Here is a 26,132-nt window from a genome sequence, read left to right on the forward strand (position 1 = left end):
TTAATGAAGTAATGTTACACGACTCAACAGGCTGATTTTTTAAGGAAAAAAGATTGTTTTTCACACTAATTTGACAGAATTGATGTTTTATACTCCTTGTTTGATCATGTCAATGTGTATATGTTTTATGTTACCAGTATTTAAGTAATGAATTGTGTGATTAATATCATGATCGGGGTATGAACATAGTTGGGCTGGTTTACGTGTGTGTCCGGACTCCAAGTGTACCTTAACCACCCCAACTGTGTTCATTTCCTGAAAAATACATCAATCATTACTTTTATTTATAATTTAAACTAATAGTTCTTTTTTTCTTTCCAGAATTGTTAGAAAAATCTTTATTTTATTTAAAGAAACCTTACAGTTATTCTTTTTCACCCATTCTGTATTTAAAATAGAACGATGCAACTGACCGGAAACAGTTTCTCATATGATGTCATAATAATGCAGAGAAATTAATCACCTGTCGATTGAAGTTTTTTATATGGCCTGCTGGCACAAAACAAACATTAACAATGTAAACTTTTTTTAATTAATTTCAATATGCAATTATATGCGATCCTAACATATCTGAAGATGTTGCGTTCATCGGAAAATATTACGAAAGGCCATTTGTTTAAGGAATGAAGGATGAGGTGTAAATATATGGCTATGAATGGGGAAACAGTTAATGCTACGAACCTGTACAGGGTAGGATTTAGGCTAAGCCGTCATTGGCGTTGTAGACCAGGATAATGAGAAACGAGATGGTTCCAGACATGACAGCAACAAGAACAGTCTCCGCGACCCGCGCCAGACGGCCATAAATGTACTTGTTACGGAAAATCGTCAGTTTGAAGTTAATGTGGTTAAACAATGCGCCAAAAACTCAACCTAGTGATAGCGAATACTGATCAAAATTTGTTGTCTAAGTAACAGTAACAGAAGGCCAATTTCCATTAATTTGATAAAGAATAAATCCTTACTTTGCTTTTTACTTTGATAGCAAAACATTTAACTAACACACACACACATGTAGCATAATAATAAACATACTAGTAAACTCATGTTTTATGCACATTAAATACATATACATGATATACTTCTGAAACTCAGCTTTACACAAGTTATATGAATACACTGATGCTAGCATTATTCTACTAAATTTTAGTATACAAATAACCAAGAAAATATATGAATTGTTTTACCTATAACCCCCATGAACACAAACATAATGATTTCTATGGGACTGTAACTAAGACTCTGGAAAGAAAAACATGTTTTAGTTAGGCCGTTCAATATTGATTCCTTGTTTTAAGTGTCATCGGGCTGAAAGGTTTTCAGCCATCAAAATTTCAAGGAAAAAATGTTACCAAAACCATAATGAAACGAAAATATGAGTCAAAAATTGTATATGACAGGCTGAAGTTCAATTTCTTGTTGTATTTGGCCTGTGGTATTTGGCTACTTAAATTTATATAAAGTTTTCTAAGCGTTTTGTGTTGGAATAGTCTGCTGACATTTCTATATTAACAGTTTTGTTTATAGAGAATAAAATTATTTTGATGACAATTTTTGTGTGTTTTTTCTTGCTGAGAAAGCATGTTTCCAATGATAACCAGAAGTTAGAATGAATTTAATAGAACCTTTCATACCAGTACATGTAATAATAAAACTAAGTATAGGAAATTTTGATATACCACATAAGGCTATTGCATCTTTTTAGTAGATGATTTGGTCAACTAACAGATTTTCCGGATAGATATGGTTGCGTTACACTCAAATGTTAGTTTATATAAGTTGCAGTGGCAGATTATTTGAATCACACTTCAATCCTAAGGGTCATCAATCCTGGTTATGAGCCCTGCTAAACATGTGTGTATTGTCTCTGAAAACATATGTATTAAAGTTTGAATTGAATATCTTGAAATATTTATGAGTTATGGCCAAGGTTAAAGGTTTTGCATGCTGACGACAATGAAGCTATGACAATTCTTCAAAATTGTTTTCTTTGAAATATCAGTGTCACAAATATCAAACATATCAGCAGAAAATATTGACAGGGCAAAGCACTTTGGTTTGAAATTATTAAATTCTTACGTCAACTTATATATTTAAGTTATATCCTTTTCACTTCCACCTATGGAATTTCTACTAAGAAAAACAAAGTAAATCGTCACACATTTGCAATGAATCAATAACTGCATACAAAAATAAAAGCATATAAATGATAATTGTTTGTTTCAGTGTAAGTCGTAATATCTCACCTAGTGAACACCAAAATTTAATGTTCACATGTGATCAGATCGCAGTTATTCATGTCTATGTTCCATCAAAGCGCGAGGCGCTGAAATACTTTCTGCGGGCAAATATTTTGAGAGTTGCAAATTTTATTTGAACTATGGGAATGGATGTAGGGCACATAATAAAAGTGAAAATGTGCCGAGGGCCAAGAGAGCTTGTGCCCACACTGAGCGAGGAAACAAACATCTATATCTATTTTATGGCTTCTTGTGTCATATTGTTTATGTAAATGTCACTTCAATCGTCGTAACCCCCATCCCCATGTATGTATTCGTTGCCTTGATTAGAAATCATACGATAGGAAAATGCAATACATCATATATTTCCTTTCCTTTTATGAACATACACGTTTTGTTTAGGGCAAATCATTTTTTTACAAACAACTTCAGCAATAATTCAATTCAAAATGCACAGCTTATTACTTCAGTCGACGTATCTGTGTGTTACTTGTGTTTGATTGGTTCATTGTTTTACTGATAAGCAGTAATCAACCTTGACCTGAAATTTGTAGAAAAAGTGACCACAAAAAGTTAACAAGTTGCTCGAGCAACAAGACAGCAACTATTGGCCTTAAAATACCTGTCATTATCTTGTCCTAAATTCATCGAGAGAAATTTCGACCTAGTTTTCGGTAACAAGACTTTTTTCTATTTGTTCACCCTAGTGACCATCGTTTTGAAACCAAACAATACCCAATTTGACCGGCATTTATAAATACATATGTACACACAATCAGGCCAATTTCATAAAGAATTGATAGAAATTGTGGCGACAAATAGACGAAGTCTAATCAGGAGAAACATACCTCAACTTTTATGTTCCTTTTGGATTATATTGGTTTACTGTTGGGGCAGAAAATCAATATATTTTTTCTATCTGTTTATTATGATAAAACTACACATTACAATAAATACAATTTTATATTAAGTATGTTATATTCACACATCATATTAGAAAAAATGAAGTTTGTGATCTAGGAAACTATTTACAAAATGATATATGTTTTGCTCTGTAGGTCAAACAGTATTACACAACTATTGTATTCACTTACATCATGATACTTTTCATATTAAATACTTGTATGACTACAGTATAAATTACATGTACACACACTGTCTAATTATAACAATATATATTATACATAAATCACATCTCAACATTGTACGTAGTTTATGATTAAAAACCTATCAGTCATATGTGACACTTGTTTATATTTCAAACAGAATATAATTCAACATTTATTTAATCACAATAAACTTTTAGTTGAATCAACATAAATTATCACATTAAGTAAAGAATCTGATTCACATTTTAACACATCTTGATAACAACAATGCTATCATTTTCACCATTCCCAACAATGAGACATGAGTTGCATTCACTGAACCACACTGACTGAGGGAAGTCTAAGCCATCAGCCACTGTGGCTAGCTTCTGCCTCCCCTCTCTGTCTACCTGTACCACACTTTCAGTCTCAACCACACACACAAATACATGGCCACTAGGGCTGACACATACTCCACATGCATATTTTAGTTCAGGATCTTTAAGCTTTGTAAACACTTGACCATTTTTATCAAGGGTAATTAAAGGATTGGTATCAAATTCTGCTATATAGATTATCTGTCCATCAGGACTGACAGCACATGTGTTAATTCCTATGTCTTTTTTTAACACCTTTACCAGCCGTCCATCCATTGTGTACTGGTACAGAGCAGAGTAGGAGCAGATATAGAGCTGACCCTGGTGGTAGGCAATGGACTTACACTGATGGTCTGTGGTGAACTTTCTCGATACTTGAAACTGTCCTCTGGTCACTGTCAGGATGCAGATCGCATGCATTTTATCATCATCAATTACGACAGCAATTTCACTGCCGGTTAGGTTGCACAAGTGGAGTGGAGGAACAGGAAGGTCAAGGTGAGCAGTAACCTTGTACGTCATGTCCAGAAGCTTCACTCTCTTATTCTTTGAGTCAGCAATAACAAGGTCTCCACTGGGCAGCTCACATATACCTTCAATACTGCAGGTTTTCTTATCTTTCTTTATTCTAACACTGAACTTCTTTGACCCTAGACCTTTGTACACATAAACACTATTTAAGCTCTTCGCTACGGTAATCACTCTTTCAGGGGCGCCAAACATGTGTTGGTTCCTGAGAAATGGCACTATGCTACTGTCAGACTTGAAATGTAAGGCTTCTTCTGACTTTCCTTGTATTTCATGCACTAGGTTCTGGGCTTCTGTCAGTTTTGTCTGACATTTCCTGTGCCCGACATAACATTTTGTCTCCTTGTTTTTTCCAGCTATCTGCCCGAACTTGTCCATCATGATTTTCAGTAACTCATTCATATGAGTACAAGTTTCAATGTCATCTTCCAAACTCTTCTCTAAATCCTTCATCATGCCATCTAATTGTTCAACTGTTTTCTGTTCAAGCTTGTCTAAGATCTGGTTTAACTCTTTACGGAGAGCCTTTATTTCAGCCAAGATGCTCTTGTACGAGTCCTTCAGAGCATCTTGGTCTTTCAACTTGGCATTCTTGAGCTCATCTAGCCTGCTCCTCATCTCGTTCACTGCTGCTGGCAGCTGCTTAAACACTGCTGTTTTCAGGAAGCCTCTGGCCAGTTCAGGCAAGTGACTAATGCTGCTACAAAGCCTGAAATGTACATAATCTCTTGAGATAGTACTGTTAAAAGATAAAAGATAAATCAGATTTTATTTTAATAACACATAAAGAATCGAGTCTAGGGGTCTAGTCTAGAGTGATGACTCCTCTTCCTGTTCTTTAAATTATTGAGTCCAGAAGGTACATCCTTCTGTTTTCTTAAAATAGAATGCTTTAGGTAATCAAATAATTCCATTGCTTGGTTGAAAGCTAATTTCAAGTTTATAAATACGTCCAAACTTTATATCTAAACATAATTTTAAACATAAAGCTACTTCCTTTGAACACATTTTAACTTTTTTTGTACAGTTAAAAATATATAAGTTCTTCGCTGCCAGATACAAAAAACAACATTCCCTTAGTACCTCATCACTTTTCTGGAGCACCATGCCTTCCTTAAAACTTGGCAAAAATCCTTAGCTGATATCTCAGCCAAATGTTTGTCACACAGCAAACGCAAATGGAACAAATAAGAGAAAGGATGCCCCCATTGATTTATTTCTTTATATATTTATTTTAAAATTAAAATAAGCACAAATATTTTCTGACTCGACCAAGACGCATAACTAAGCCAAAGCTTCTCAGACAAATTCCATATGTCAGTACAGTGATCATGACTATATGTTGATATATTAAAGGTCTTGAAGTCATGGCCAATTTTAACCCTTTTATCATCACAACAAGAAAAACAATAAGTAACTTAAAACAATAAATAAAAGAAGACAGAGGAGCAGGTTTTATACTAACAAGTAAAATCTTAAAACAAAACATCAAAATATTGATTATTGATTGATTGGTATTGATTGAACATTGAAAAAGGAATTATAGACCCTGGTATTGGGCGCTACGCATCCGGAGGTCACTATTGCAAATTTATTTCAAAATCTCACCATTACTGACAAAAGCAAGGACCGCACATGAACCCAAATCATCAGTAAATTTATATATCATAACTAGAACAGTGACATTGACGTTACTGCTTTGGACCCAGGTCTAGAGTGTCACATGTGGTTATCTTATGGTTGTAAAATTGTTTTGGATCCCAACATGAATGCCAAAATTATGGAAGGTACAGGAAAGCCAAACTGATAGATGAGATTGACAGACCGGACAACTTAACATTCTGAAGTGGGGGTTGTACAATGTACTAAAAATATTCTCAGTATAAAGGCATATATTCTCTGGTAACATGTGAACTTAGTTCTATTTTATAATTTTGATTTGGAGTAATGGCTTACGTAAACCTTTCTGCACAAATATGATGATGCTTTTGCCGCATTCAACCACACCAAAACTTTCACAATATCAAAAAACAAAACTTATAAAATTAATCACCTGTGGTTGAGTGACACGCAGACATGGCAGCACAGTTCCTGGTGGTCATCACAGTGGACATCCAGCTTGTTGCCATGTTGGTCACATCTGTCCATGGAGAACGCCCACTTTTGGATGTCTCCACGCCCATACACAACATGTTTCTTGAAATACTCCCCATGTATCCTCACACACTTGTCACACAGATAGTGTTCACACTCTGGACAGAAGTGCTGGGCTTCAGTGTTAAAGTCATTTTCCCCACACTTGGAACAACTGTAGTCATGAATCAGGTCAGATGCCTTGTAAAAAGATGAACCTCCAGAGGCCATTTTATTTAAGATTTGTCCATAATCAAATATGTTTGTACAATAACACTTCAGTCTAGATAACAGTTATCAACTTTATCACAAAATAATGACTAGGGAAGGAAGAATGGAATTAAATGTTACCTGATCACATTTTTATCAACCGCCATTACCCTGGTACTGTTTTAAGTTAAAACATCAGAATGAGTTTTCAAAAGACCACGAAGTAAAATAATCCAATCAATGAACTTAAATATAAATATACCACCTTAGGAATGACGTATTCAAACGCCTTTTCAAAGTAATAGGAGTTTAAACTTAACGTTTTAATAAAATAAACAGACAATCTGTATTTTATGTTTGAATCTTTCCGTAGAATAGTTAAATATTTGAAATTGTTTAAATATAAACCTGTTCTACAAAAAGAAATTAGGAAAGAAAATGTTAAACACTAAAACAGATGAATAGTTTTAATGTCTTTTTGAAGTAAAAAAACATCCATGATAACAAAGATGATTCCCTATATTTCAATGCAAATGCAATCTTTGACTTGTTTGCTTAAATCTTTAAAATTTATCTTGCCCTTGTTATTTGCTGATGGCTAGTCAATCTTACGGTCATACATTATTGACTTCAATCACTGTATACTATAGGTTCATTGTTTATATCACACAATCCGATAAGCTATACATCATTCTTAAGATTCAGTTAAAACCTAAATTAAATACCACCCCAGTCTCCAATTTCTCAAAGCATCTTAAGTCCTTATTAAAAGATTAAGCTATCAAGGATGTGCGTGAAGTTAGCACCGTAGCACCGTATCACCATATCACCGCGGGGATGCGGTGCCAGCACCGTATCACCATCAAAATCAATACAATAAGAGCATTAATCTCGAAGAAACATGTATGGCTCGTTCTCGCAGAAACGAGCAAGGGGACCATAGGGACCTATGTCACTGTGTAGCCGAGACCTGGCCCTAGGTGATGGCACATGTGAATACCCTAGGATTTTAGGCAGGCTATGCGGGATAGGGACAAACTGACCCAAAAATTTTACCTAGGGGACATAACGATAAGTGTAGGGATGAACTAGGCCACGAGGCCTACTTTATGATCAATTTATTTCGCAGGAGCTGTTGTACTGAATAGCCGATAATAGAGCTCGAAAATTGAACTTTGCTGCTGCAAAAGCCATATTTGGGACGGACTGACCCGATTATTCGACTAAGAGGTCCTTAGAAAAAGTGTAATGATAACTAGGTTCAGGGCCTAAAATGTGAACTATAGATAATAATAATACTCTTTCATGGCTCATGTTCTTGGCATTGATACGTTTGCTTAAAATTATCATGGCTTTTGCCACTATGCTAGAGTGGTCGGCATTTGGAATCTCTTCAACCTCAAATATACCATTGTATTCGGAAAAGTCTGGTTTGAGCACATTAACATGTGAGCATTGCCTTTTGCCTCAATATGCTGTGATGGCTCATGTTCGAGGCATTCACGAGTTTATGTTCAATTAACATGAATATTGCCAGAGTGGTAGGAATTTGGAATCACTTCAACCTCACATAGGCCATTGATCTGGGGAAACTCTGGTCTGAGCATAATGAACGAACACATGAATATACATCGCTAAGGTGTTTGAGCACACAACATGAAAATCCCGTGTCAATAGAAAAAAACGTTATTTTGGTAAATGAAATGTAAATTATTGAGAACACTGCGTTGGAGATTGATTAACACCGGGTTGCAGACATCAGGTTTAAAGCTGCCCTCTCACAGATTTACCGTTTTGCCATTTTTTTTTTAAAAAAATTGTCTTGGAATTGGAAAATATTGCGTAAATATCTGCTTACCAGTGATTAAAGACTGCTGACAAAAAATCAGATCGCAGATCTTCATATTTCCATTCCAAATTTAATGTTTTATGGCTTAAACCGTTACTAACGGTTTAAGAAAAAGGCATAAAACATAAATTTTGGGACGGAAATATGTAAAGCTGCGATCTGATCTTTAGTCAGCAGTCTTTTACCATTGGTTTGCAGATATTTACGCAAAAATATTCTCGTTCCAAGACAAAAAAAAGTTGTCAAAACGTTCAATCTGTGAGAGTACAGCTTTAAAGCTTAGCTTCAGATTTGAAATGTAGGGTGTTTCTAGCACAGTTTCGAATTTAAATTGGCCCTATATAAGAAACAGTCGTAACATAGTACCTGTTTAACAAAAACAATAGCTTTATATTTTTTAGAGACAGATATTGCCGAAATTTACCTTCAATGCCTTATAGATAGACATTTGGGATCCCCGATTCGCATCTTACGATGAACAATCGAATGATGACTAAACGATTGACTGCTACCAAACATCCGTATTAACGGAGGGTACACAGGGGTAACATTTTGGATGGTATAAGAGGTGCAGGAGAGAAAACAGTGATTACTTACAGGGGAAAAGAGGGCTTTTCGTTTAGCAGTGTTGTTGAGTATCCAATATATTTACTTTTAGATAAAGATAAGTAGCATTATCTTTATGTTTAGGTCTATAAACGTATGCTACATATATACAATATATTTCTTGAATGAATTATATTTAAAAATATGGTAACATTTTGTAAACTTATGAATGTGTTAGTATCCTTTCCTGAATGTGGCCATTTGAAGCGGTAATTTATCAAAGCCTGTCATTAATAAGCATACATCAAGTATATAAATATGCATTTATCACAAATCAGCATTGCTCTCCGGGATACGACATTATGTAACGGCAAACATCTTCACCGTATTCCGGGATAGTTCCAAGCCTCTGTCATGTGTATGTATTACAAAATGCACAGTTTTAGAATTATTTTAGCCGCGCATTTGTTTAGGTGTTAACATATTTTCGGCTAACATGGAAGACGTCACATTCCCAATGTGACGCCATAAAATTAATGTTTTATGTCCATATAAATAAACAAATATTACACCAAAGTGCACAGTTCAAGACTGAATTTAGACATAGCGATATTATAGCGTAAGAACCCTCAAATATCCTTATTTATTTATGCCGCATATTCTATGCTTCAAGGGGTAGACGGATCAAGACTAAGTTGTGATCCCTAGGAAATATCAAATCGTGGACCGCCCCTTACTGCAATAGCAAATCTTATTAGGGTACCTAGGCCTCAACCCCCTTTTGGCTTTATAAGTTTAACAACATACTTTGGGATTCCATGGAAGACGGTGCACACCCAAAGGTGTTATGTCAATGTTATGATCGATATGACAGTGTATTTATGTTAATTATACAGCAGAGTCCACAGTTTCGGGCTTCACACACTTTGACCAGCCCAATTGCGTTCATACCCCGATAATGACATCAACCCAGCAATTCATTCCTTAAGTAAATACTAAAGTCCACTGTTGTTTACGGCCATCACACAATTAGGTGTAGACATCGCAATAACCCTAAATACAAATAAAAGCTGGACCTATTTATTTATTTAATTGCCTATGACAGGCACACTTATATACACACATTAAACACGCATAAAGACCAAATGTATGTCCCTATCTCGAATAGCCTTTCGAAAAAGTTATTCACATAAGGCCTCACCAAGAGCCAGGTCTCAGTTACACTGTGATATTGGTCGATATGGTACCCTTGGTCATTGTAAGGATTCCGCAACATAAAGGGTAAGTATGTGGGTCAGGTAGGTGTTGGAAGCTTATTTCATGTCCCTATCCCGCATTATCACCCTACAATCCTAAGTGATTCACATACAGAATGTGTAAGGAAGCATTACTGAAAAGATTTCTTAAATGAAATGAAGTATTTTTTTTAACGATTCTTGAATGAAATAATGAACTATTGGTGTAAATATAAGGAATTAATTGCGAGCTTGATATCATTATCGGGGTATGAACGCAATTGGGCTTGTCAAAGTGTGTGGAGTTCGAACCCTGCAATTCATTTCTTAAGTAAATACTAAAGTGCACTGTCGTTTACGGCCATCACACAATTAGATGTTAACACCGTAGTAACTCTAAATACAAATAAAAGCTGGACCTATTTATTTATTTAATTGCCTATGACAGGCACACTTATATACACACATTAAACACGCATTAAGAACCAAATGTATGTCCCTATCTCGAATAGTCTTTCGAAAATCCGAAGTTATTCACATAAGGCCTCACCAAGGGCCAGGTCTCAGTTACACTGTGATATTGGTCGATATGGTACCCTTGTTCGTTGTAAGGATTCCGCAACATAAAGGGTAAGTATGTGGGTCAGGTAGGTGTTGGAAGCTTATTTCATGTCCCTATCCCGCATTATCACCCTACAATCCTAAGTGATTCACATATGCCATAAACTTAAACCAGTCTCGGCTATACAGTGGCAATGGTCCCTATGGTTCGCTTGCTTGTTTTAAGGTTATCGCACCATAACAGTTGTATATTGGATATTAGGTATTGGGAGTCTTATCATGTCCTATCCTGCATAACTTGCCTAAAATCCTAGGTTATTCAAATATAGGCCATCATTTGGTGCAAGGTCTCGGCTGAACAGTGACATATGTCCATATTGTCGCAGTGCACGTTTTAATGTTTCCACACATTAACAAACAATAACGCTGCAAGAATATCGGGTAAATTACTAATATGCATAATGGGCATATTTTATGTCCCTATCCCGCATAGCATAGGATATTTTCATGTTTCAACACCGAGTATGGCCAGGTCTCGGCTAAACGGTGACATAGGTCGCTATGGTCTCCTTTCTCGTTTAAAGGTTTCCGCACCATAACATGTTAGTAATGCCAGGTAGGCATTGGAAGTAGTTTTCATGTCCCTATCTAGCCTAGCATAAGTTGCCTAGGTTGATCCATATACCATCACTTCAAGCCAAATATTGGCTACAAAGTGTCATAGGTTACTACTCATTGTAATGTTATCGCACCATAAAAGTTGTATATTGGCTAAATAGTACTTGGGATTCTTTTAAATGCCCCTTTCCCGCAAAATCTGCCTTAAATCCTAACTAATTCACATATGGAATCATCTGGGGTAAAGTCTCGGCTACACAGTGACTAAGGTCGCTATGATCTCTTTGAGTGTTGTAAGGTTTCCGCACCATAACCTGCCAGAATATAAATACATAACTAAATATCCATTAGGAGCATATTTCATGTCCCTATCCCGCATAGCCTGCATAAATTCCTATGATATTCATATGTTCACTCACCGTGTATGGCCAGGTCGCGATTTGGGACGCTATGGTATATGTGTTCGTGTTCATGTTGTCGCTGTTTGTTATTAATGCAATGAAGGCATTTGGAGCTTATTTCATGCCCCTTTCCCTCGAAGCCTGCCTAAAATTCTTGGTAATTCAGCGATGTTATCACTTAAAGCGAGGACTGGGCTACAAAGTGCCATAGGTCCCTTCGTGCGCTTGCTCGTGTTAAGGGTTTCGCACCGTTTTAGTTGTATATTGGGTAAATAGGAATTGGGAGTCATTTTCATTTCCCTATCCCGCATAACCTGCCTATATATTCACATAAACCATTATCTGGGAAAGGTCAAGTATACTTAGTAACGTAAGTCACTATGTCCCCTTACTCGTTTTAAGGTTTCCGCGCAATGCCAGATTATGAGGGAAATAGACATTGGTAGCCTTTCCATGTCCCTTTCCTGCATAGCCTGCCTAGGACTAGGTCTTAGCTACACGCTGACATAGGTCGTTATGGTCCACTTGCTCGTTGTAATGTTTCCGCACAATAACTTGTAATGAATATGTGGCAAATAGGCATTGGGAGCATTTCCCATGTCTCTATCTCGCATAGCATGCCTACAATACGAGGTTATTCATATGAAGTATCACATAGGACAAGATCTCGTCTATAAGGTGACATAGGTTGCTATGGTCCCGTTTGTCGTTTTAAGGTTTCTGAACCATAACATGTAACGAATATGTGTTAAATAGACATTGGGAGCCTTTTCCATGTCCCCATCACACATAGCCGGCCTAAAATCCTGTTATATCACCTAAGACTAGGTTTCGGCTAAACGATGACATAGGTCGCTTTGGTCCCGTTTCTCGTTTGTTTTAAGTTTTCTGCACCATAATATGTAATGAATATAGGTCAAAAGCCATTGGGAGCATTTTCCTAGTCCCCAACTCGCATAGCATGCCTAATATCCTAGGTTATTCATATGCACTATGTCCTAGGACTAGGTCTCGACTACATTATGGCACAGGTCGATATGGTACCCTTGATCGTTTTAATTTTTCCTCGCCATTACCAGTTAATAACTCTGCCGCAAATAGGAATATGGAGCCTTTTCCATGTCCCTATCACGCATAGTCTGCCTAAAATAATAGGTTACTCATATCTTCTATCACCTACGACTAGGTCTCGTCTATAAGGTGAAATAGGTCGATATGGTCCCGTTTCTCGTTTTAAGGTTTCTGCACCATAGCATATAATGAATATGAGTCAAATAGACATTGGGAGCCTTTTCCGCGTCACCATCCCACATACCCTGCCTAAAATCCTAGGTTATTCATATCTAAGATTAGGTTTCTGCTAAACAATGACATAGGTCGCTTTGGTCCCGTTTCTTGTTTTAAGTTTTCTGCATCATAACATGTAATGAATATGAAGCAAATGAGCATTGGGACCCTTTTTCCATAACCCCATCTCGCATAGCCTGCCTAAAATCCTAGGTACATTTTAATTTAAATGCATTATCACCTAGGACTAGGTCTAAGATACACGCTGACATAGGTCGCTATGGTCTCCTTGTCTGTTTCAAGGTTTCTGCACCATAATCTTTAATGAGTATGAGGTAAAATAGGCATTGTGAGCCTTTTCCATGTCCCAATCTCGCATAGCCTGCCTAAAATCCTGTGTAATTCATATGTACTAACATATTGGATTAGGTCTAAGCAACGAGCTGACATCCGTCGCTGTGGTCCCCTGGCTCGTTTTAAGGTTTCAGCACCATAACCTGTAATGAATATGAGGTAAAAATAGGCATTGGGAGCCTTTTCCATGTCTCTATCTCGCACAATCTGCCTAAAATCCTAGGTAATTCATTAATACTAGCACCTAGGACTAGGTCTAAGATACAAGCTGACATAGGTCGCTATGGTCCCCTTGCTCGTTTTAAAGTTTCTGCACCATAACATGTAATGAATATTAGACAAATTGAAAATGGGAGCCTTTTCCATGTCCCTATCTTGCATAGCCTGCCTAAAATCCTAGGTAATTTATATATACTATCACCTAGGGCTAGGTCTACGCAACGAACTGTCATAGGGCGCTATGGTCCACTTGATCGTTTTAAGGTTTTTTCACCATAACATTTAACAAATAGGCATAAGGGGCCATTTTCCATGTCCCTATATCGCATAGCCTGCTTAAAATTATAGGTAATTCATATGTACTATCACCTAGGACTAGGTCTAATCAACAAGCTGACAAAGGTCGCTTTGGTTCCCTAGCTCGTTTTGAGGTTTTTGCACAATAACATTTAATGAATTTGGCATTGAGAGCATTGACCATGTCCCTATCACGCATAGCCTGCCGAAAATCTTACGTTATTCATATGTACTATCATCTAGGACTCGGTCTCTGCTACATGGTGACATAGGTCGCTATTGTCCCCTTGCTTGTTTTAAGGTTTCTGCACCAAAACATGTATAGAATATGAATCAAATATACATTGGGAGCCTTTTCCACGTTCCTATCTCGCATAGCATACCTAAAATCCTAGGTTATTCATATGTACTATCACCTAGGACTAGGTCTTGGCTACATGATGACAAAGGGCGATATGATCCCCATGCTCTTTTAAGGTTTCCGCACCATAACATGCAATGAATATGAGACAAATAGGCATTGGGAGCATTTTCCATATCCCTATCTCGCATAGTCTGCCTAAAATCTTAAATATTCATATGTACTATCACCTAGGACTAGGTTTAAGATACACGCTCACATAGGTCGGTATGGTTTCCTTGCTCGTTTGAAGGTTTTTGCACCATACCATTTAATGAATATGAGGTAAAAATAGGCATCGTGAGCCTTTATCATGTCCTTATCTCGCACACCCTGCCTAAAATCCTAGGCAGTTCATATGTACTTTCACCTAGGATAAGGTCTATACACGCTGATATAGGTCGCTGTGGTCCCCTTGCTGGTTTTAAGGTTTCTGCACCATAACATTTAATGAATATGAGGCAAATAGGGATTGGGACCCTTTTCCTTGTCCCTATCTCGTATAGCCTGCCTTAAATCCTAGATAATTCATGTGTACTATCACCTAGGACTAGGTCTCGGCTACACGCTGACATAGTTCGCTATGGCCCCCTTGCTTGTTTTAAGGTTAATGCATCATAACATGTAATAATATGAGGCAAATAGGGATTTGGAGCCTTTTCCATGTCCCTATCTCGCATAGCCTGCCTAAAATCCTGGTATAACATATATACTATCACACAGGACTAGGTTTAATCCACGAGCTGACATAGGTCGCTATTGTCCCTTTGCACGTTTTAAGGTTTCTGCACCGTAACATTTAATGAATATGAGTTAAAAATAAGCATTTGGGGCCTTTTCCATATCACTTTCTCGCACAATCTGACTTAAATCTTAGGTAATTCATATGTACTATCACTTAGGACTAGGTTTAAGCAACGACCTGCCATAGGTCGCTATGGTCCCTTTGCTCGTTTTAAGGGTTTTGCACCATAACATGTAATGAATATGAGGGAAATAGGCATTGGGAGCCTTTTCCATGTCCCTATCACCCATAGTCTACCTAAAATCCTAGGTAATTAATATGTACTATCACCTAGGTCTTGGTCTAAGCTACACGCTGACATAGGGCGGTATGGTCCCCTTGCTCGTTTGAAGGTTTTTGCACAATAACATGTAATGAATATTAGGACAATGGACCTTGAGAGCATTATCCATGTCCCTATCTCGCACAGACTGCCTAAAATCCTAGATAATTCATATGTACTATCATCTTGTACTAGGTCTGTCCTACATGGTGACATAGGTCGCTTTGGTCACCTTGCTCATTATAAGGTTTCCGCACCAAAACATGTATATAATATGAATCAAACATGCATTGCGAGCCTTTTCCATGTCCCTATCTCGCATAGCATGCCTAAAATCCTAGGTTATTCATATGTACTATTACCTAGGACTAGGTCTCGGCTGCATGATGACAAAGGTCGATATGGTCCCGATGCTCGTTTTAAGGTTTCCGCACCATAACATGTAATGAATATTAGACAATTATACATTGGGAGCCTTTTCCATGTCCCTATCTCGCGTAGCCTGCCAAAAATCTTAGGTTATTCATATGTACTATCACCTAGGACTAGGTCTGAGAAACAAGCTGACATAGGTCGGTATGGTCTCCTTGCTCGTTTAAAGGTTTCTGCACCGTAACATTTAGCGAATATGAGGTAAAAATAGGCACCGCGAGCCTTTTCCATGTCCATATCTCGCATAGCCTGCCTAAAATCCTAGGTGATTCATATGTACTATCACATAGGACAAGGTCTAAGCTACATCTTGACATAGGTCACTTTGGTCCCCTTAATTGTTTTAAGGTTTTTGCACAATAACATGTAATAAATGTGAGGCAAATTGGCATTGGCAGCATTTTTCATATCCCTATCTCGCATAGCCTGCCTAAAATCCTAGGTAATTCATATGTACTATCATCTAGGACTAGGTTCAAGCAACGAGCTGACATAGGTCGCTATGGTCCCCTTGTTTTTTTATGGGTTCTACACCATAACATGTAATAAATATGAGGTAAAAATAGTCATTTGGAGCCTTTTCCATGTCACTTTCTCGTACAACAATCTGCCTACAATCCTAGGTAATCCATATGTACTATCACCTAGGACTAGGTCTAAGCAACAAACTGTCATAGGTCTATATGGTCCCCTTGCTCGTTTTAAGTTTTCTTCACCATAACATGTAATGAAAATAAGGCAAATAGGCATAAGAGGCCATTTTCCATGTCCCTATATCGCATAGCCTGCCTACAATCCTAGGTAATTTATATGTACCATCACCTAGGGCTAGGTCTAAGCAACGAGTTGACATAGGTCGCTATGATCCCCTTAATTATTTGCGCCAGAACATGTAATAAATGTGAGGCAAATTGGCATTTGGAACATTTTTCATGTCCCTATCTCGCATAACCTGCCTAATCTACTAGGTAATTTGTATGTACTATGATCTAGGACTAGGTTCAAACAACGAACTGACATAGGTCGCAATGGTCCCCGTGCTCGTTTTAAGGTTTCTGTACCATAACATTTAATGAATAAGGGGTAATTATAGGCATTCAGAGTCTTTTCCATGTCCCTATCTCGCACAATCTGCCTAAAATCCTAGGTAATTTATACATACTATCACCTAGGACTAGGTCTAAGCTACACGCTGACATAGACCGCTATGGTCCCCTTGCTCGTTTTAAGGTTTTTGAACCATAACATGTAATGAATATGAGGCAAATAGGTATAAGGGGCCTTTTTCATGTCCCTATATCGCATAGCCTGCCTAAAATCCTAGATAATTCATATGTACTATCACCTAGGACTAGGTCTAAGCAACGAGCTGACATAGGTCGCTTTGGTCCCCTTGCTTGTTTAAGGTTTTTGCAACATAACATGTAATGAATATGAGGTAAAATAGGCATTTTGAGTCTTTCCCATGTCCCTATCACGCACAATCTGCCTAAAATCCTAGATAATTCATATGTACTATCTCCTAGGACTAGGTCTAAGCTACACGCTGACATAGGTCGCTGTGGTCCCCTTACTCGTTTTAAGGGTTCTGAACTATAACGTGTAATGAATATGAGTCAAATAGGCATTGGGATCCTTTTCCATGTCCCTATCTCGTATAGCCTGCCTAAAATCGTAACTAATTCATATGTACTTTTACCTACGACTAGGTCTAAGCCACACGCTGACGTAGTTCGCTATGGTCCACATGCTCGTTTTAAGGTTAATGCACCATAACATGTAATAATATGAGGCAAATTGGCATTGGGAGCCTTTTCCATGTCCGTATATCGCATAGCCTGCCTAAAATCCTAGGTAATTCATATGTACTATCACCTAGGATTAGGTCTAAGCTACACGCTTACATAGGTTGCTATGGTCCCCTTGCTCGTTTTAAGGTTTCTGCACCATAACATTTATTGAATATGAGGTAAAAACAGTCATTTGGAGCCTTTTCCATGTCCCTTTCTCGCAAAGCCTTTCTTAATTCCTAGGTAATTCATATATTCTATCACCTAGGATTAGGTCTATGCTACACGCTAACATAGGTCGCTGCTCGTTTTAAGGTTTCTGCACCATAACATGTAATGAATATGAGACAAATAGGGATTGGGAGCATTTTCCATGTTCCTATCTCGTATAGCCTGCCTATAATCCTAGGTAATTCATATGTACTATCACCTAGGACTAGATCTAAGTCACACGCTGACATAGTTCGCTATGGTCCCGTTGCTCGTTTTAAGGTTAATGCACCATAACTTGTAATAAGAAGAGGCAAATAGGCATTAGGAGCCTTTTCCATGTCCCTATATCGCATAGCCTGCCTAAAATCCTAGGTAATTCATATGTACTATCACCTAGGACTAGGTCTAAGCAACGAGCTGATATAGGTCGCTTTGGTCCCCTTCCTCTTAATTATTTAATGGTTTCTGCACCATACCATGTAATAACATTTAATGAATATGAGGTAAAAATAGGCATTTGGAGCCTTTTCCATGTCACTTTATCGCACAATCTGCCTAAAATCCTATATAATTCATATGTACTATCACCTGGGAATAGGTCTAAGCAACGAACTGGCATAGGTCGGTTTGGTCCCCTTGCTCGTTTTAAGGTTTTTGCACAATAACATGCAATGAATATGAGGAAAATTAGCATTGGGAGCCTTTTCCATGCCCCTATCACTCATAGCCTACCTAAAATTCTAGGTAATTATTTTGTTTTATCACCTAGAATTAGGTCTAAGCTACACACTAACATAGGTCGCTGTGGTCCCCTTGCTCGTTTTAAGGTTTCTGCACCATAACATGTAATGAATATGAGGCAAAAAGGGATTGGGAGCCGTTTCCATGTCCCTATCTCGTATAGCCTGCCTAAAATCCTAGGTAATTCATATGAACTATCACCTAGGACTAGGTCTAAGCCACACGCTGACATAGTTCGCTATGGTCCCCTTGCTCGTTTTAAGGTTAATGCACCATAACATGTAATAATAAGAGGCAAATAGGTATTGGGAGCCTTTTCCATGTCCCTAAATCGCATAGCCTGCCTAAAACCCTAGGTAATTCATATGTACTATCACCTAGGACTTGGTCTAAGCAACGAGCTGACAAAGGTCGCTATGGTGACGTATGGTCCCCTTAATTATTTAAAGGTTTCTGCACCATACCATGTAATAAATGTGAGGCAAATTGGCATTGGGGGCATTTTTTATGTCCCTATCTCACATAGCCTGCCTAAAATCCTAGGTAATTCATATGTACTATCATCTAGGACTAGGTTCAAGCAACGAGCTGACATAGGTCGCTATGGTCCCCTTGCTCGTTCTTAGGTTTCTGCACCATAACATTTAATGAATATGAGGTAAAAATAGGCATTTGGAGCCTTTTCCATGTCACTTTCTGTCACAATCTGCCTAAAATCCTAGGTAATTCATATGTACTATCACCTAGGAATAGGTCTAAGCAACGAACTGGCATAGGTCGCTATGGTCCCCTTGCTCGTTTTAAGGTTTCTTCACCATAACATGTAATGAATATGAGGCAAATAGGCATAAGGGGTCTTTCCCATGTCCCTATATTGCATAGCCTGCCTAAAATCCTAGATAATTCATATGTACTACCACCTAGAAAAAGATCTAAGTAACAAGCTGACATAGGTCGCTTTTGTCCCCTTGCTCGTTTTAAGGTGTTTGCACAATAACATGTAATGAATATGAGGGAAATAGCCATTGGGAGACTTTTCCATGCCCCTATCACTCATAGCCTACCTAAAATCCTAGGTAATTCATATGTACTATCACCTAGGACTAGGTCTAAGATTCACACTGATATAGGGCGCTATGGTCCCCTTGCTTGTTTGAAGGTTTTGCACCATAACATGTAATGGATATGAGGAAAATATACATTGGGAGCCTTTTCTAAGTCCCTATCTCGCATAGCCTGCATAAAATCCTAGGTTAGTCATATGTACTATCACCTAGGACTAGGTCTCTGCTACATGGTGACATAGGTCGCTTTGGTCACGTTTCTCGTTTTATGGTTTTTGCACCATAACATGTCATTTATAAGAGGCAAATAGGCATTGGGAGCCTTTTCCATGTACGTATCTCGCATAGCCTGCTTAAAATCCTAGGTTATTCATATGTACTATCAACTAGAACTAGGTCTCGGCTACATGGTGACATATGTCGATATGGTCCCCTTGCTTGTTTTAAAGTGTCCGTGTCATAACCAGTTAATGAATATGCGGCAAATAGACATTGGGGGTCTATTCTATGTTCCTCTACCGCAAAGCCTGTCTAAAATCCTAGGTTATTCACAAATACTATTACCTAGGCCTAGTCCTCGGCTACACGATGACATAGGTCGTTATGGTCTATATGCTCATTTTGAGGTTTCCGCACCATAGTTATACCATTTTATGCGATAAATAGTCATTTGGAACCTATGTCATCTCCTTATTCCGCTTATTCAGCCTGAATTCCTAGGAAATTAACATGTTCTATCACCCATGGCCATGTTTTGGCCACACGGTGACATTGATCGCTATGGTCCCATCGCTGATTTTAAGGTTTCCCCTGTATATGAGTTACTGACTATGTGGTTAATTGAGTAACACAAAAAATAACACGTATACTTTACTTTTAATTATAAACCAACGTTTCGGCGTGTTTTTTTACTGACTATGTGGCAAATAGCCATTATGTGCCTATATTCAAATACGGCATTGCCGGCCTAAAATCCTAGGTTATTCACATTCAACTTTTACCTATGGTTAGGTCTTGCCCCCACAGTGTTATATGTATCATATCCAGGAATAAGAGACTCTTAATACTACTAGTATACTGATCTGACAATATATGGAGATACGGTGCTAGCACCGCATCCCCGCGGTGATATGGTGATACGGTGCTACGGTGCTAACTTCACGCACATCTATCAAGGGGCAAAACGTAATTCGATTTTGCAGAATTTTAAGTGAGATACATGTTCGATGTGGAACAAAACTGCACACTCTATGAGTAATATGGTGTTGGATATTTTGACCTGGTAAGTAAGTATTTATCACTTCTATCTCAATATTAATATGTCTACTCGGAGACAAGACGTGTACGCCCCTTTCGGTCTTTTAACCAATGTTTATAGAGGCCTTAACAAAAAAATATTGAATGAATAAGCTGAACGATTATTTGTTTATAAAGTAAAAATAGAAAGTTACGTGACTAGGAACTGTGTTCTTAAGTCTAAATATACCGTTTTTGGACCTAATTCAGCTAAAATTTATCGAGTTTTTGCAACTCGTTCTTGTCCTTCACAAAATTCCAAAAAATATTTTACGTTGGAACGTCTGGATAAGCTCACTATTTTTATCTTCGTATAATTAGGCTAATGTTTACATCCTTAAACGTTATTGGACAAGAAAATTATCTATATGAAAAACACGATAAACTAATTCCTATTTCTTAAAATCGTAAACGTATGATATTTGCCTTAATGAAATAAGCCAGTGAGGTTTACTATGCCTAAAAACGATCGAGAAATTGGGGCAAGAGAAATGGAAATATACTGAAAGGCAAGGAATAATGTTAGAATGATTAAAGTAAAGTCTAAATAACTTATATCGTCCTTCTGCATATGTGAAACAAGTGAACTGTAAAGCTAACTTTGTATATGAAAGCCGCGAAAGTCCGCTTTAATTAAACTGTCACAGGTGTATAATTAAACCGTTGATTTACAAGTTAATTCAATCCACGGTTATTCCATGAAACCTTTCATACATTTGACGAGAATCAATTCAACATAATTGGATGGACAAGAACTGGCATGTTAGAGTTCGAGCCCTTTCTTTTTCATGCATTTAGTATTTTTATTTTTATTCTACCATAGTTAATGGTCTATTTGTTTAGCAGACACTAGTTGTTTGTGGAAAAAGAAATGGTCAATGTGTCTCTCTACCATACATGTATCTTCATTTTTTGTTGTAATGATTTTCGAAGAAGGGAAATTATAACAAGCCTGTGTCCAACACATGTGGATAATTGAACAATCTGATGAAAACTTTATATAAAACGTGTATATGCTTTAGGTGAGCTTAAACCCTTAGGTTTTAAATTAAGTAAAAAAAAACACCCGTCTATGTGGCAGAGGAAGTCACTTACCTACTAATAATGTTGTATTGATTTTAAGTCACAGTGTTCATTGCCCCCCCCCCCCCCAACGAAACTCAGGAAAGTACCAAGAATCTATCTGGTGTTCGCCATTGCCAGTTTTAATGAATCGGACAATAATGCTCTTCAATATGAGCTTGGGTAAGTGATGGTGACAGTGTTAAGGTAGATTGAACTTTATTTTAAAAATGAATATAATACCTCTGTATTTAATAATTGTTGATCCACTGTCTCTCAGTTATCTTTATAAAAAGTATTATCATTGGTTGGCACTAACTGATAAATTAGAGAGTGCTTTGAACCAATTACTAAGATCATGCATCTAAGCTATTATATCAACCTATTTCTTTAAAGACAGAGAATAGCTTTAACTAAGATAATTAAAACGTGGGCTCTGCACATCTTTCTAATATGGCGAACATTTGTGGTTATTTCAAAATCCGTCAAGGCGTTCAATACATATTGAATGGACACGCATACTAGCCGTATTGCAGTTATATGATTTTTGACCCTCGAAGTGTGACATATGACTTTTGACCTCAAAGTTTGACATTGATATGGAACCGAAGTTGTTGTTACATGCGCTCTGCTCGTCGTCTCAATATGGTGCACACATTGTAGTCATACAACCATTTACCCCTGAGTGTGTCCTTGACCATGAACCGAGCTGGTTGTAACAAGGGTTTCAAGACATATGCGAATGCGATTTTAGACGGACATATGACTGACAAACTTACGGTCATTTAGAGCAAAAACGATAACACTCACAATTTATTGGAAAGACATAATAATTGGATGAATAACAAGAAAAGATAACATCCTGAAATTTTGCCGGCATGCCCGCCGCCGTTCCTTTCGACACAAAGTCATGTTTCTCTGTGTCAAAGCGATAATACGTAAATAACTGAAAAATAATTCTGTTTTGGGTTTATTTTCAAATCCATTTTTAGTCGTCAAGATACTGCTTAAGTACTATTGGCAATTTCATTCATATGTTAGGATAAAACGTTCAATTAATTTCATAAAAATATTTTCTTTAACAGATACATGTTATAGAAAGAAATTAACACGTCCTAATATATAATTCATCAATATTATTCTCAGAAATCTTCATCTTTATAGGAAAAGCAGTCGAATAATATCAGCTTTTTTTTAGCTGTCTTAAGATCAAGCGTAAATACAAGTATTTACACCGCAATGGTCACAAGACTCTGTAAGGTATTTCTGTTTCATCTGTAAATTGCCAGTGTCGCAAAATTACCATCATCCAAGATCATTTAAATGGTGCCTGGTAATTAGTGCTTGACCATTTTTTACTTACATTGTCGGACGAGTGATGTTGTACTAGGTGTATCCTAGCAATCTCTGCCAAATAGTATCCTGCCAGTCTCTGACAAATATCACTGTACCGCTTTCCTTTATTTATCATAGCAGTGCTTGACAAATGGCGCTGTACTTGGCTTATCCTATCAGTGCCTCAACAAGTACCACTGTACTTAATTTATCCTACCAGTCTCAAACAAATAGATACGTATGAGGTTTATACTAACAGTGCCACTGACAGGTACCGCTGTTCTGTTTTTATCCTACCAGTCTCTGATAAATAGCACTGTACTAGGTTTATCTTAGCAGTGCCTCGGACTTGTATCGCTGTATTTTATTTATCCTACCATTCTCAAGTAGCTCTTAACTAGGTTATGCTTACAGTGCCTCTGACAAGTACCGCTTTACTTTATCCTATCAGTGCCTGACAAATTGCGTTATACTTTGTTCATCCTAACAGTGTTTCTGACAAGTACCGCTGTACTAAGTTCATCCTAATGGTGCCTGACAAGTAGTGCTGTCCTTGAAGTTTATCCAAACAGCGCCTAACAAGCAGTGCTGTACTCAGTAACTTTATTTTATTCCAACTGTGCCTGGCAATTAATGATGAACCAAGTTCATCCCAACAGTGCCTGACATGTAGTGATGTTTCAAGTTTATCCATTCAGTGATTTAAATGTAGTTCTTTACCAAGTTATTTTATTCCAACTGTGCCTGGCAATTAATAATGAACCAAGTTCATCCCAACAGTGCCTGACATGTAGTGCTGTTCCAAGTTTATCCCTACAGTGCCTGATATGTTTGAGGAATTATATCATGTTTATTACAACAGTGACTACCATGTAGTGCTGTACCAAGTGTTTCTTACACGGGGTGATGTGCCGGGGTTATCCCTTCTGTGCCTTTAATGAAGTGTAGAACAAATTTTATCCATACCGTGCACGACAAACAGTTCTATTCCAAGTAAATCCCAACCGTTCCAAAATGTAGTGCTGTACTGGTTTTATCCCAACCGTGCCTTTTATAAGGTGTTGTGCCTTTATCATAACTGTGCCTTACATGAAGCGCTGTACAAAGTTTCCCAACTGATCCCAACAGGTCCTAGCATGAAGTAATTTACCAAGTTTATCATTTATAATTAAGGCTGAAAAGTAGCTCTGCAAGTTCCCCTCCCCCCTGTGTCTTACAAGTAGTGATGTGCTAAATTTATCTGAACTGTACCTGACAAGTAGTACTGTCCCGATTTTAGCCCAACTGATTCTGAAATTAAGTGATGTACCAGATTTATCCCAACTTTGCCTGACATTTTGTGTTGTACAACGTATATCTGAACATTGCCTTACATGTAGTGCTGTACGAATCCATCCAATCTGTGTCATAAATGCAGTGCCGTGCGAAGTGCTTTCTCTCCAAAATGTGCCTGACGTGTGCTATATCAAGGTCCATTCTGTGCCTGCCGTTAAGTGCTGTCCTAAGTTCATTCAAACTGTGCTTGATATGAAGTGCTGTACCAAGTTAAACCCAGCTGTGCCTGAAAAGTGGTGCCTTACTAAGTCCATCACATCAGTGTCTGAAAGGATGTGCTTTTACTAAGTACATCCCATTTGTGCCTGCTATAAAGTGCTTTACTAAGTATATCCCAACTGTGCCTTACAAGAAGTGCTTTACAAAGTACATCCCAACTTTGCCTGACAAGTAGTGCCTTATTAAGTACATACCATCTGTACCCGTCAAGTAGCGCATTACTAAGTCCATCACATCTGTTTTTGACAGGATGTGCTTTACTAAGTACATCCCATATGCGCCTGCCATATAGTGCTTTACTAAGAAATCCCAACTGTGCCTGACAAGAAGTGCTTTACTAAGTATGTCCCAACTTTGCCTGACATGTAGTGCTTTACTAAGTACATCTCATCTGCGCCTGAAAAGTAATGCTTTACTAAGTACATACCATCTGCGCCTGAAAAGTAGTGCTTTACTAAGTACATACCATCTGCGCCTGACAAGTAGTGCTTTACTAAGTACGTCCCATCTGTGCCTGACAAGTAGTGCTTTACTAAGTACGTCCCATCTGTGACTGACAAGTCGTGCTTTACTAAGTACGTCCCATCTGCGCCTGAAAAGTAGTGCTTTACCAAGTACGTCCCATCTGTGCCTGACAAGAAGTGCTTTACAAAGTACGTCCCATCTGTGACTGACAAGTAGTGCTTTACTAAGTACGTCCCATCTGTGACTGACAAGTAGTGCTTTACTAAGTAATTCCCATTTGTGACTGACAAGTATTGCTTTACTAAGTACGTCCCATCTGTGTCTGACAAGTAGTGCTTTACTAAGTAAATCCCATCTGTGCCTGACAAGTAGTGCTTTACTAAGTACGTCCCATCTGTGCCTTACAAGAAGTGCTTTACTAAGTACGTCCCATCTGTGCCTGACAAGTTGTGCTTTACTAAGTACGTCCCATCTGTGCCTGAAAAGTAGTGCTTTACCAAGTACGTCCCATCTGTGCCTGACAAGTAGTGCTTTACTTAGTACAACTCATCTGCGCCTGACAAGTTGTGCTTTACTTAGTACATCCTATCTGTGCCTGACAAGTAGTGCTTTACTAAGTGAGTCTCATCTGTGCCTGACAAGTAGTGCTTTACTTAGTAAATCCCATTTGTGTCTGACAAGGAGTGCTTGGCTAGGTACATCCCGTCTGTGCCTGACATGCAGTGCTTTACTAAGTACATGTCATCTATGCCTGACAAGTAGTGCTTTAC

The 26,132-nt window shown here is 37.9% G+C and overlaps 1 protein-coding gene across 1 annotated transcript; it reads right to left on the bottom strand.

Annotated features, from left to right (window-relative positions):
• Positions 1-3,594: 3,594 nt before the first annotated feature.
• Positions 3,595-6,732, bottom strand: LOC128243338 (uncharacterized). The gene is made up of 2 exons (XM_052961051.1): positions 6,287-6,732; positions 3,595-4,942 (listed from the first exon to the last, which is right to left on the bottom strand). Exons 1-2 carry the CDS (start codon positions 6,595-6,597, stop codon positions 3,595-3,597), a joined length of 1,659 nt encoding a protein of 552 aa, XP_052817011.1. The 5' UTR covers positions 6,598-6,732.
• Between the last annotated feature and the right edge of the window lie 19,400 nt (positions 6,733-26,132).

This window comes from Mya arenaria, chromosome 2, assembly GCF_026914265.1.
Source record: "Mya arenaria isolate MELC-2E11 chromosome 2, ASM2691426v1".
In the NCBI taxonomy this organism is placed as follows: Eukaryota; Metazoa; Mollusca; class Bivalvia; order Myida; family Myidae; genus Mya; species Mya arenaria.

Excerpts from the sequence above, each read along its gene's own strand:
- LOC128243338 (XM_052961051.1), bottom strand. The coding sequence starts at position 6,597 with ATGGCCTCTGGAGGTTCATCTTTTTACAAGGCATCTGACCTGATTCAT. Across the intron at positions 4,943-6,286 it reads TGCGTGTCACTCAACCACAG|GCTTTGTAGCAGCATTAGTC; the intron begins GTGATTAATTTT and ends TGTACATTTCAG.